The sequence below is a fragment of the Cygnus atratus genome, chromosome 2, assembly GCF_013377495.2.
Source record: "Cygnus atratus isolate AKBS03 ecotype Queensland, Australia chromosome 2, CAtr_DNAZoo_HiC_assembly, whole genome shotgun sequence".
NCBI classification, from domain to species: domain Eukaryota; kingdom Metazoa; phylum Chordata; class Aves; order Anseriformes; family Anatidae; genus Cygnus; species Cygnus atratus.
In genome coordinates, this window is record NC_066363.1 from 17500932 (window position 1) to 17513866 (window position 12935).

The window sequence follows — 12935 nt, forward strand, 5'->3', positions numbered from 1 at the left end:
AGAGTGGCAGGAATAATGTATTTACCTCAGAAAAACACTGAAGTTCTTCTTCTGGTATTAATAAATAGACAAATGCGAATTGTCAATTATTACTTATGGGCGGACCTTTGCAAAGCTCTACACAGCTAATTCAATTCCCCTCTCCCTCTGGATAGCCAGGGACTTCCCCCTGGCCCAAATGCCGCTTAGCTGCGCTGCTCCTATTGTTTTAGCAATTTCCTGCCACCATTTGCTGTCATTTCCCAAATTTCTCGTCCTAGCCTGACAGGAGGCGGACGCTTGCCGGATAACCGGGGCAGCGCTTCCCTGAGGAAGCCTTTTGCCTTTTCCTGAGGAGACCACGCTGCCTGAGGGCAACACGGGTGGAAGCGGGACTTTTATTTGCGGACGGGGGAGAGACACCTCGCCCTCGCCCGCTCCTCCCGCCGGCCACCACAGGGCTGGGCAGCGCCGCACCCGCCATGTCGGCCCCACAGCCCGGCCAGTGCAGCTCCTGGCCGCCATGAGCCGCTCCCGCCCCGCGCAGGCGCCCGCCGAGGAGCAGCTGCGCCTACAGCTCCCGGCTTGCTTTGCAAATCGTTTTTTTTTTTTCTTTTTTTTTCTTTTTTTTTTTTTCCTCCCTCGGAAGGGGGAAGGATGGGTGGGGAAAGCGAGAGCTCACGAAAGCGAGGCGAGGAGGAATCCCACAATACCAGGCGGGTTGCGAGCCCGGCGCTGCCGCTGTCTCTTTAATGCAAGAGGAAGCGATGCGGAGGGGTGGAAAATGGCAGAGTTGCAGATGTTACTAGAGGAGGAAATCCCTTCTGGCAAGCGGGCTCTGCTCGAGAGCTACCAGAACCTCACTCGGGTCGCCGACTACTGCGAAAACAACTACATCCAGGTGAGGGGTGGCGGGGCAGCGCCCGCCCGGCGGCACCGGGGCGGGGAGGCTCGGCTCGGCTCGGCTCTGCGGGGCCGGAGCTGCCTTGGGGGCACCGCGGCGCCCGCCCGCTCCCCTTCCCTCGGATTTGCCTTTTCTTTCAACTTTCCCAACCGAACCACCGGCTTTCCCTCCCCCTCCCCGCTCCGGAGGGGAAGGGAGGGGGGGTATTATGTCAGTCGGGCTTGGAGGGTGTGTCTTTTTTTTTTTTTTTTTCTTTCCTCTCTTCCCCCCCCTCTGTATTTATTCGTTATGAGTCACATCCCGGAGACCTCCCCGGTCTGGGCACGGAGGGCGGGCGGGTGAGCCCCTCCCGGTGTCGCCGGCTCGGCCCCAGTGCCTCCGGTTGTCCCTCGGCGGTTGGCGGCGGTCGCTTGAGGCGGGCGGCTCCGCGCCTCACGTGCGGCCGCCGCCTCCCCGCCGACATCCGCGGCCCTCTGAGGGGCTGCCGGGGGGCACCGAGCCGTTCTCCGCCCCCCGGGAGCCCTCCCGGCGTGCCGCAGCCCTAAAAAGCCGGCGGTTTGCGGGAGCAGGGAGCTGCCCGAGCACGGGCGGGAGGCGGTGTTTCAAAATGGCAATCGGTGCCTCTCGGGGGCTCGGCGATTCCTACATCCTGCAGCGAGAGCTGCGGGTCGCATGCTGGAGGAGGCTCCGTTGGCCGCAGCGTGCCCACACCGCTCGGCGTGGATTTCTCATTTTTCCCCCTGGATTGCTTCTTGGCCTCCCTTTAAGTCTGTTTTTTGTGAAGCTACTTCGTGCGCCCTTTACTGTTAGGGCTTTTTCCAGGGTTTGCAGCGCGCATCTCTCATTGTAGGTCTGTAGATATAGCCGTGCTGGTGTGGATACAGAGCCAGTGAGAGATGCTGAAATTAAACCTTTTTGAGGAACAGAAAACAGGAGGGGTAAAGCAAACAAACTCTTTACTAGACAGCTTGTACAGTGAACTTGTTAAACGTAATACTAGGAGGCTACCTGCGATGACTGCTTAATACAGGTTATTAAAATCTTTGGCCTCTTGTTGCTGGTGAGCTGTCTTACTACTTGTAATCATGGAGCAGCAAATTTGAAAATAAAGCTTTAATAATGTGTTGTGAAGTCCTTTTTTTTTTTTTTTAAGAGCTAATTTTGGTACTTGGGTTAAAACTGCATGAAGAAGCCATATTTTTAAGACTTCTTTTCTTTAATTTTGGTATGTGAGGTAATATGAGTTAATGTGTATTTACTCTTCCGAGTTGTTTGCTCCACCCAAAGAAAGCTGCTGATATAAATGCTTCTAAGAGGCGAGGTTCATTTGGTTTTACTCATGGGAAATATGACAAATACATGAGCATGGTAATTGCGGCACAAGTTTTGACCTGTCTCCTGCTCCTGACTTTTTCCCTATGTCAGAAAGTTACAGAATCTTCGGTTACATCACTTTCTGCAGGGTCCTAAAACTGCCTTTTTTTAATCAAGCAAAAAGTAAAACAAAATTTAAGCTAGTTCCCATCCAGTCATTTGGGGTGGAGTGGTGTGTTTTTTTTTAATTTGTTAGTTCACTTTCACCTCGGGTATCAAGGTCAGCTGGATGTAGGATCGCTGCAGTTTTGCTATCCATGTACAGCTGTGTTTACCCCTTTTGGAAGGAAGCTAAAGTTCCTAATAAGGGCTTAAGCAGTAGCTTTGAAAAATGTATCCCTTGTGCATTTACTCAACCCAGTAAAAATCACATATCACTAAAACTTTTTTTTGGAATGATAAAGGCGGGTGTTGTTCTTTTAATCAGCGCTTTGTACCAAGCCACCTGCTCTCCAGTTGGACTGCCCAATAGGTCATGGCCCTGGTGCCCATTGTGGAGCCGCTGAAGGATCAGGCAGCGGGCGCTGGGTTATGAGAGCTGGGAGAGTGGGTGCGTGCCTGTGTGATGGGAGGGGTGTGAGGGAAGCAGAGGAAGAGGCTTAACACAAAATACAAAGTGTTTGTGTTTTATATGATCGAGCTGGTAACTAACAGTCAATGTGTCAGGGAGCATTTTACTTTAGTAATAATATTTTAAAAGGCCGGAACAGAGAATCTGAGCATTAAGGTAATGTTAAAGTAGATATGAAGAGGCTACACCTCATATCTGAACCCGTAGTGTGAAACTGACTCAGTCTGGCCTCTTGGAGCTTGGATAGCTTTGAATTTGGGTTGTTTTCTCTGAAAGGCTATGTGCCCCTCTGTAGGAAGGCTGTTACTGTGCACTGCCACCTGTGCTGCTTTGTGGCATGGAGATGGAACAAGTTTGGCTATTCCAAGTGCTGGTATTAACAACTAACAGCATTTGACTCTCTATTCAAAACTCTTGTTATTCTCCCCTTCATGCTCTTTATTCTCTGTTCACTTTAACAGGTAAGTCATGTTATCCCCCCCACCCACAAGATATTGCTGTATTCAAACTCTAGGATTTTATAATATTAGAATACATATGAATCATCTTTATCTCCATCACTTAATCTAGGAATAGTTCTGGTAAAATTCAGAGTTGTGCTGTTTTCTTGAAGAAAATTTGTCTTCAGTGTCTTTAGGGATCCCTAAAAAAAAAAAAAAAAAAAGGGAGGGACGGGGGAGGAAAATATCTGCCTCAGTGGAACTTGCCTCCCTAATGGTGCCTGTAGCTCTGACAGTAAGCATCCTTTTACTAAAGCATTTAGGAAAGATGATAGCATTTGGGGCTCTCAAGGTGAAAATCACTGTTCTTGGAAAAGTGGGAAGCGGTTTCTTGCTAGGGCAAATCGTGAATAAATTAGAATGCCAGGCAGTAACACGGTTTGCCCTCCAGACCGTATATATTCTGGTTATCTAGAATCTGGTTTTATCTGATAGTAAGGGAAAAAATTCAGGAGAAGCAAATAAGTTCTTAAGAAAGATCTGCAGTGCCACGGTATGACGGCAGTCTTGAGGGGCTTGGGGAAAGAGAGGGAGACAGAAAAAGGGAAAAGAAACCAAATGTAGAAGTAGTAATCGAAGGAAGTTGTGATGTTATTAGTGGGGATTTTGGCTTTGACTACAAGGCAAAAGAAATTATAGGTACATTACTGTATTTAATTTGTAGCCAGATACTTTACATCTGTTATGTTTCTGGTCAGAAGCTTCAGTGACAAGTAGGTAGATTATTTTCTTTTAGATCAGACTTAAACTCTCTGTAGTTTTAAGAGCAGGTTTTAAACCTTGAATACTTACCGAAAGTACATTTTCATCTCCTTAAGTAAGTTTTGTTAAAGGTAGGGAAGTTACATTTTTCTAGACATTTTCTAAATGTTTTATATTTGGCACTCTTTAGAATAGTGGTCCAACTGCTATCTTGGTGATGGAGACTTGTTATAATGTAGAGTGGGATCAGCGAGGTGGGGAGAGTGGTAGAACTATCTTAAAATGAAAATAAAAGAAACTTTTTTTTTTTTTAAAAAAAGATGCCATACACATGTAAGTTGCGGTGCTTAAAGCCTTCTCCAAATTCTCTTGTCCGCAAATAAAATCTGAGAGTAGCCGTTTCGGGGTGTGTGGAATCGTGAAAGTTTATCTGAAAATGTGTAGCATAAAGCTGAAGGTGGAAGTGAGGAACTGTATTATCAGTATCCTGAAAAGTATGAAAACTTTATCAGCACGAGACAGAAATAACAGATGGAGTTAAAGTACTTGTGGTTCTAATTACGATTCTTCAGCTGAAAATACGAGCTTCTGGAGAGATTCTCCAATCACTTTCCAGGCTGAACTGAATTGTTTTCATTTTTCAATGAATTCATTTTAAATAACTAGCTTAAAGAGTGTTAGAAATGACACGGGAAATGAGCGTCTCCAGTGTCAGTGTACTGATGACTTCCTTTTGAATAACTTCAGTTGACTCAAGCATGGAGGCCTTGCCTATAAAACGTCCCCTACAGTTTAAATTTGCTATCTTGTATAGCCTTGAATCCGCCTGTGCATAATTGTCAGTTTTCATCAGTTTCTTTATTTCTGGTGCGCTTGAAGATCCATCTGGAATTTTTCTTAAGCTCAAATATGGTTTTAACATTACTGAGACCCTCTAAACAAATAGCTTGGAATACGTACTGCTCGTGTAAATTCTGGTCTTGGTGGTCTCCAGTGGGTAGACTCAGCAGCTTTGGAAAATAAACTAAGTGAAAGGCGTATTAAGGAAGTAAGTACCATGTTGCCCAAATGTGTGCCTTTTTGTCGTTGTGTTATTTCCTTCTGTAGCCTCCAACTGGTATGTGGAAACCGAATGGTGAGTTAACAAGCTATTCTGGGTGAAACAGACAAAAGCAGAGACAGATTTCAGTTTGACTATTACAAAAAATTGAAAGTCTCTTTCCAGCTGGTAGAAAAGTGGATGTGTGTTGTGGAGGGGAAATGCTGCATGCAAGAAGTTTCACAAGTGCTGATGTGATCTTCCAGTATGTGTATAAGGATCCTTTCTGCTCGGCCAGTTGAATGTTCTGTGCTTCCTCTACAGTAGATAGTACGTAGGGGAAGGGAAGTAACCTCTTCTATGGTGGTTCTTTTTCCTTAAATGTTGGTAACTGCTCTGACACTCGGTTTCATGCCTGGAGTATGGAACGTAGCGTAGCTTAGTTCAGTGCAAAGCGAGCGGTTCACTCAGAATGCCTGATGCAGGAAATGGCCTGCTTTAAAAGGATAAACTTCTTAAATTGTCCCTAATACAAATCTTTTATGTGCTGTGAGAACTTACATGCTTTTATGTTCATAGGTTAATTAGTTTGTATCAAGAGAGTAAATAAGTGGTATTTTTTCTGGTTTCCTTGCTAAATTTGGAACGCTTCACAGGAAAAAGCAAACTAAGCCAGCCCTCTTTCTGTAAGATAAAATATGGATGTGTCATCCACTATCCCTTGTAGGTTTAAATCGTACTCTTTCTATTAATTAAGAAAAGATGTTAGCTTATACTTGAAACACTGTTCCTTTTAAGGTCGTTTTATACTAACAGCAAATGTTTGGTTAACAGCACTGGTTGTTTGTAGGTGTGTGTGTTTTTTCTAGTCATTTGGGTACGGGTTGGTGGCTTTGGATTATCGGTCGTCTGCGCCAGTGCGTTGTCTTTGTTTTGGAAAATACAGCTGCATGTTGAGCTTGGAAGCAGCAATAAGGCAGGAGGACAACTTCATTAAATGGCCAAGTGATTGCCCTGTGCGTACAGGAAATGGATCCTAAAGTAGTGTACGTCTGTTTTGTGTCCAGAAGAGGTGGTCGATAGGAAATCGGCTTTTCCAAATCTGAAATGTTTCCATTAATTTTAGTGTATTCGCTTTAAGAAGCCAGCAAGATGTCAGCTGCTTTTGCTGCTGCGTTTCCCGTTTGCATTTCAGCAGATGATTGTCGGCACTGTGCTACCTGAATTGAGCGGCGTGGGTCGGGTCGAGCTGTTACAGGTGAGTAGCACATCCTGCACGAAGGAAGCACTCTGCTCCCTTCCTTTTGCTCCTGAGCTGGAATGAAGAGGCTGGCAGGTCGCCTGTGGTGGGTGTACATTAAGCGTGATCTTCGTGCTGCACTCCCTGCGCCAGGCACGTGGAGTTGTTGCAAGGCAGAGAGAAGCTGTAAGAGGAGCAATTGTCTGGTACTTCTGTTCCTCCAGAGCTCTGGGAGCTCGTTGCAGTCAGTAACTCATGGTAAAGAGAAAATAGGTGGGCCTTTAGGATGGCTTATAGAGTGGATCATATGTAAGGAAGATAAGAATGGAGGGAGGGGCTGCGTACAAATAAGAAGTGTTGCACCTCCGAGGGCAAAGTTCCCGTTAATCTGTGTTACTGGTCTAAGTTTAACAACAAAAAACAAACTTTGAAAGAAATACAATTCAACTTCCCAATATCTTTGTGTAGTATTTTGAACTGCCTTCATTTCCCAGAAGCATAAATAGAGGCATAGAGTTCATAACCAACTCATGGAAGGTCGTGTAGGGACGTGCTGTCAGATTTGGGAACAGACCCCGATTGTTGGGACGTGCAGTGCCGTGCACGAGGGCTCCCCCCGCCTCCCTTCCGGATGGCCTCCGTTACACTACAGCGCAGCAGAAAGTGCGTGTTTCCAGAAACAGGGACGCGGTGTCCAGAGACGGAGCAATGAATCCCTTGGGGAAACGTGCACCTGAAACTGTCGTTAAATTCATTAGGAGCAATTCCTTTCGGAGCTTTGCTTATCTGTTCTTACAAGAACCTTTTGATGCTGATTTTCAGTCCCGTAAACTTCTGCAGTTACGTGGTGCTCACGGCGCTGCCTGACTGCTGGTGGGCATTGCTGTCTTGGCAGAGGATCTAGATGTCACTCTTCTTTCCCGTTAGTGAAAGCAGTCTGTGCTTGACAGCTCTGAAATCTTATTTATCCGCAGAGCAGCGGGGTGGTAGCTGTGCAGGCAGCGTCAGCACCGATGTAGTGAGACATCCTTGAGGGATAAGAGGGTATCTTGCTCTCTCGGTGCCTGTGCTCAGTCCTTCATTAGTGACTGGGAGTCGAAGGGCCGTGGTGTGGTTTTTATTTGTTGTTACCCGGTAGGAAATGACTTGTGGGCCCCCAGTTACTCAGTGCCCAGGCTTGTTTGTAATTATCGAGCGGGCTGGCTACGAGGTGCAGCCTTCTTGCTCCCTTTAGCACTGGTGTTAGTGCGAGGCCGTTCCTTTCCCCTCGCCTGCCAAATCTGAGCACCGGTGTCGGAGACGGGTGGGCTCGGTCCCAGGGATCCTCCCTTCCCTCCACCCTGCAGAAAAGGGAAGTAACCGCTGCGTTTGTAGTGGTAGATAGGGTGCCTCAGCACGGTTCCTCCCTCTTCCTGACCTCGCCGGCGGGGCAGCAGCTGCAGACAGACAGACGTGGTGTCTCACATGGGTTGTACAAACAGCCCCTTGCAGCTCAAAACTTGCACGGGGCGCTTGGAGGCCAAAACCGGGGTGCTGTGTGAAAGAGGTCATGGTGTGCTCCTGTAAGCAAGGTGGCATCTGCAGGTGCCTTTCCCCCTTCGCCTCCAGCCTGGCAGACCCCCTTCTGCCTCAAACATTTTATCTGTTTAGTGCCTGGTAGCAAAATAAAAATACAGGGCTCCTGCCAGGTGGGTTCTTCAAGGAATCCATTTATTGCTGAAAGCAGAACTCAAAGCTTCTCTTCCTGGTGTTAGAGGGAATGCATTTTTTTTTCCGAGGGTTAATAAGAATGTAAGTGCCACCTCTGCTTGATGCTATGCAAATGCTGTTACTCATTGCTTATGCAAGCCCTTAATGCTGGTAACAGCAGCCATGTAAGAAGGCTTCCTTGCAGAGAGTGGATTTGTTATTCAGATGCAGATGTTTTATAAAGGAGGGGGGACCTCCTGCAAGAGAATTTCAACTAAAAAATGCGAGGGCAACATTTTGAGATATAACTTGTACGATTCAGCACTCTGTGTTAACGTGAGATGAAATTGCTAGCCAACCTGTCAGTTAAGCTCACAAAACAGATTAGTTTTACTCTGAAAAAGATTGACCATTTACACGGTGACTTTATTTTTAATAACATTTTTTTTCTGAGATTCCAGATAAAATATTTTCCATTAGTAACTGCTGGGTCTGGCAAACTGAAAAAGGATCTGAAAATTAAAACTTCTGCTGGTTTGGCCTGCTCCTCTGATAAAGTCATGTCACAGCTGCTGCAGGAGATGTGTGCCTTGTTGCATCTTCTGACACAGTGGAATATGCTAAAAAAAAGAGTAAAGGTGGTCTCTTCTGGGGGCTAGGACACAACTGTTGCCCTGAGAAGGGCTATTGCTTACCTTACGCTTTGTTTTTGCATGCGGATTACTTGCCTTCACTAGGTCTTATGTTAAGATAGCAGATGTATTTGTGACACTGTCTTCCCTCCCTCTTCCTTCCTCCTTCTCCAAAAAGCCTCAAGCCACCAACTACGCATTCTCCTCGTACAGCAGAAGTTTAAGAGCAGGCATGCTGCTTCGTGTGCGAGGAGGTTTTGGCAGCGTGGTGATGAGCAGTTAAAGAACTCGTGGAGAAGAGACTTGGAATTGCTTTCCTAATTTTATTGTAACCTCTGAGACAGACAGGAGTAAAATGTGGTGCTGCTAGGACTCTTCTTAAGAAAGCAGGAAGGTTTCTTGGTACTTGGATAGAAGAGGCTTACTAAAGCAGATGCTGATTTGATATCTTTAGAGTTGAATGAAACGTTCTTATGGGGTAGTCTTAAGGTTATAAATAGTTCCAAGGAAAAATGGCTCGTTTACTACTTGAATTGTAACAATTCTTTGATTTCCTTGGGAAAAAACCTGATGTGTCAACTCTTCTGGCTACTTTTATGCCAGTATTTCACAAGATAATGCTTTTTCTAAGCTATACTTTATCAGGCAAGTGTGTTTTTTTTCTTCTCTCCAGCTAATCTGTCACAAGATGCATATCTTCACTTTCATTGTCTGATCTCCTTGTACTGGGGGGGGGAGGGGGGGGTCGGTCAGCAAATCTGCCAACCAGTATTTGTCCTGTGGCAATCATTGTCAGCTGAGCATCTTGCTTGACTTTATTGTAGCAGGTGTGCTGCAAATGAATACTTGAACTGTGGTCCCAATGCAACAATTCCACGATTTCTGGAGCCTAAGATAAGAGAACCTCTGAGACAAGAGGACAAGTTGTCCAGGCAGTTGCATCAGACTACTGCAATAATGTCGACATAGTTGCAGATTGCCATGCCATGGCTTGTCTTCTCACGTCCCTGCAGCAAGTAGTGTTAGTCACTATTGCATTGCTAAAAGTTACCACTGACAACATTTCTTTCTTTCCAGGTGTTTCTGCTAGGCTCTGATCTTAGTGTGAATTTGCTGATTTTTCTCTCCCTGTTAAAGTCTCTCGTCTGTTTGCTGCAGGCGGTTTCCTAGATCTGTTGTCTGACTCTTCTCCTGCTGCCAAATGCTGTGGACTTTGTTTCGCTGCCATTAATGCCAAGTGCTCTCATCACAGCTTCTGCTTCTGAAACAGACGGTTTCTCTCGCGCTTGCTCTCTACCTCATTGACTTTCAGTCTCATTTCAGATCTCATCTGAAAACCTCTTCTCCCTTGCCTGTTTCTTGTAATTAATCTTTCTATTATTTAATTGCATATTTTACTGTTACAGTTTAAATTATGCAGCTATTTTTCATGATGCCTTTCAGACAAACAGCTTCCAGCAGCATGGGATTGAATAGTAGATCATCTTGTAAAACTGCAGCTACCGAAGGCATTTATATACGCTTCTCTTTTAGATTATCTTTATTGGCATGAAGTTTGGACTGAAGTTTTGGCTCTGAAGTGGTCTGTAGCCACCTGGGGATGCGAGGATGAGTAGGGTACAGAGAAATAGAAGGCAGCTCAGGAGATGCTGTGAGCACTGAGACTTATGTGATTCTGTCTTACTAGGAAACCTCTTAGGGGGCCTCAAATATATACAGCCAGGCCTTTCATTTGTAAGAAATCTGTCTTGTTTAGGAAGCTGGTGCCTTTGTTATTGTGAGACCGAAGGGTAGAGAGGACTAAAACCTCTCTGGTTGGAGGCTTTGGATCCTGTAACACCAAGGGAAAGCTGGTTATGTCGGGGGTGGTATTCTTTTAGCACACATTAGTAGGTTTGTATTGATAAAGCAGGGTTGGACCTAATCCTGAAGGGTTTTTATAAAAAGGATTACAGCCTCCAGGGTTCCCCCGTGAGTCCTTGTGGCGAGTGGCTTGGATGATGCTTCAACCAAGGTCCAGGGAGTATCAGACTAACAAATAGAGGTATGATGGATCAGTGCACTTACGTTGGCAAGATCCTTGGAGACCTGGCTGGACATCAGCTTTTGATTTTCTGGCTGACTTGCAGGATTTCTAAATCTCTGGGAGGAGCTATTGTTTCTGTGATGCAAACTCCTGGCTTCAGCTGCATTAGATAAAAATGTGTGTCTGGTTTGGAAGTGCTTGGCTCTGGAAGGGCTCTCTGAAATACCGTGGGTGTGTTTCCTGCTGCAGCATACCGTATGTTCTCGCAGCACTGAAATGATCTGGTTGCTGCAGTAGTCCTGAGACTTGTCTGGGAGCGTTGCAAGAACATGCTGTTTTAAATGGCAACAGATTTTTTTTTCCTATCTAATTCTTAAGACGTCTTTTGCTTTGAGTGTTGGGGGAAACTGTTGTTGCCATAGCTGTAATTGAAGCTTGGGCTCGTACAATGCCTCTTACTTGGTGAGAAGTCTCGTGTTGCTTGAAAAGTGGCTGTGTCATTTCTAGATGTGTATTACATTCCTCTTTGGCAGTCTGTCTTTTAAACTGCTGGAGAAGAATAGCAATCAATGGAAAGCTTTCTGGCGCACGGTCCCTCTTGAAAACCTCCTGCCCATGAACAAGACCTGTAGAATCGGCTCCTGTCAATACGATGCGGTGAATATTGACTGCTCAGAGACTGAGAGAGGTATCTGTTGTGACTGAGAGAGAGGCTCGATAACTGGGGAGCGCTGAGCCAAGTAAACCAGTTGCTGCTCCTCTGCCGGGGAGAGAAAAGTTGCTGGTTTTGGTCCTGAATGGGGAAGGCGGGGAAGCTCAAGCACGTTGTGGAGAAGGCTTAAGAGTTGATAAAGAACAATCTGTGGTGAATAATAAATAAAAAATAGGAGTGGTTGGAAGGGGCTTGAGCAGCTCTACAAGTTTCTGACAGGAATAAGGCACAGGAGGAATAGAGGAGCACATGTAACCCTCTTCGGTGTGGGCCCCTACTCAGCCGCTCCATCTTGCGAGCTGCGACATGGCAGACAGCATTAAAAGCAAATACCCCTACTAGTTGCTTGCTGCCTACCTCAGACAGCTAGAAAGGTAGCTTTGCTTTTAATCTGGATGACTTTAAGGGGTTACTTCCCCACCGGTGGGAGTGGGGGAGTGTGAACTGAAGCAGGTACGTGGTGGCTGTACGACATCCCGCTAGGCCCGGGGGACTGCGTGTGGGGAAGGTCGTGAGTCACGCTCGGCAGTCTCAGGAAGCAGGAGGCTTTTTAAAATCGACCTTGGAGGGGAAGAGGTGTTTAATGGAGCAGTTATGAAGGAGTTATGCAAATAGAAAGCATAAATAATGAGCAGGAGATACTCATTTAGCTTCTTGCCTCCTCAGAAAATGACTAAATGCAAACTAACCGCTGCGAAAGTTAAGAAAAATGCACCGTTAAGTGTAATGGGTGCAAAAATGTGGCCGTTCGGATTGATAAGAAAATTCTTCTATTGTGGTTAGGAAAACATGCTTTTTGGTTGTTGAACAGAAAAATGTTTTTCAATTTCCTTTCGAGATTGACAAGGTGGGAAGCTGAAAAGCAGTTTTTCTTCTAAGAGCTAACCAGCTCTTAGGTTGGGAGGGGAGGTGGTAAAAGGAGCAGTCTCCAGCTTTGCTGTAGGTGTATCTTAGCTTTGCTTTGGACTTATCTTCTGTGTTTAAGCTGTATTCTTATAAAAAGTCTTTCTTCTTCTGTCCCCCTACTTATGCAGCATTTTATTTGCACGTAAATACTGTAAATTCTTAGGTAAATTTGAGTGCGTGTTTATAGCGCACAACTTTTTTTTGCTGCTTACTGTTTTAAATTAACCAGTTTCAAACGGGGCTTATGAAATGTAATTGTCTCAGCCCTGGCCTTGCTTGCGTTTGCTCAGATCACAGTTAGCTGCCAGGAGATAAGATCCCTGCTAAGCCTTGCCTGGAGTGCTTCCTCCTCAGGTCGCGGCAGGGTGGCTGTGGCCGATGTTCCTCTTGTGGAAGGACTGCTGCTCGCTACACAGCTCCTTGGTGCTGGTAACGAGGCTGCTCATCTGTCAAGCTGATCACAGGCTAGGTAGCAGTGAGAAGGCCTCGTGGCTCTGCTTACCGCAGGCTGTGAAACAAAACGGTCCTGGGGTTGTGATACTGCTATGGGGGGACTGGGAGCCGTGGGGATGGGACGCTCCTCCTTCATCTGGCTGCGTGGAAGTGTGAGCTCTGCTGTCTGTCTGTCTGTCTGCACCTTCTGCAGCAGCCTAAAGCAGCT

The 12935-nt window shown here is 46.0% G+C and overlaps 1 protein-coding gene across 14 annotated transcripts in view; it reads left to right on the top strand.

Moving 5' to 3' along the window:
• The first annotated feature begins 231 nt into the window (after positions 1-231).
• Positions 232-12935, top strand: part of ABI1 (abl interactor 1) — an 80332-nt gene continuing 67628 nt past the window's right edge. For 2 of the 14 annotated variants that reach the window (XM_035545515.2, XM_035545523.2), the window contains exon 1: positions 289-880. In XM_035545515.2, coding sequence (XP_035401408.1) covers positions 503-880 — 378 coding nt within the window. In that variant the 5' untranslated portion in view covers positions 289-502. Of the gene's footprint in view, positions 881-12935 lie in introns of all 14 variants that reach the window. The other 12 variants (XM_035545518.2, XM_035545520.2, XM_050709238.1 and 9 more) reach the window with 9 other exon arrangements.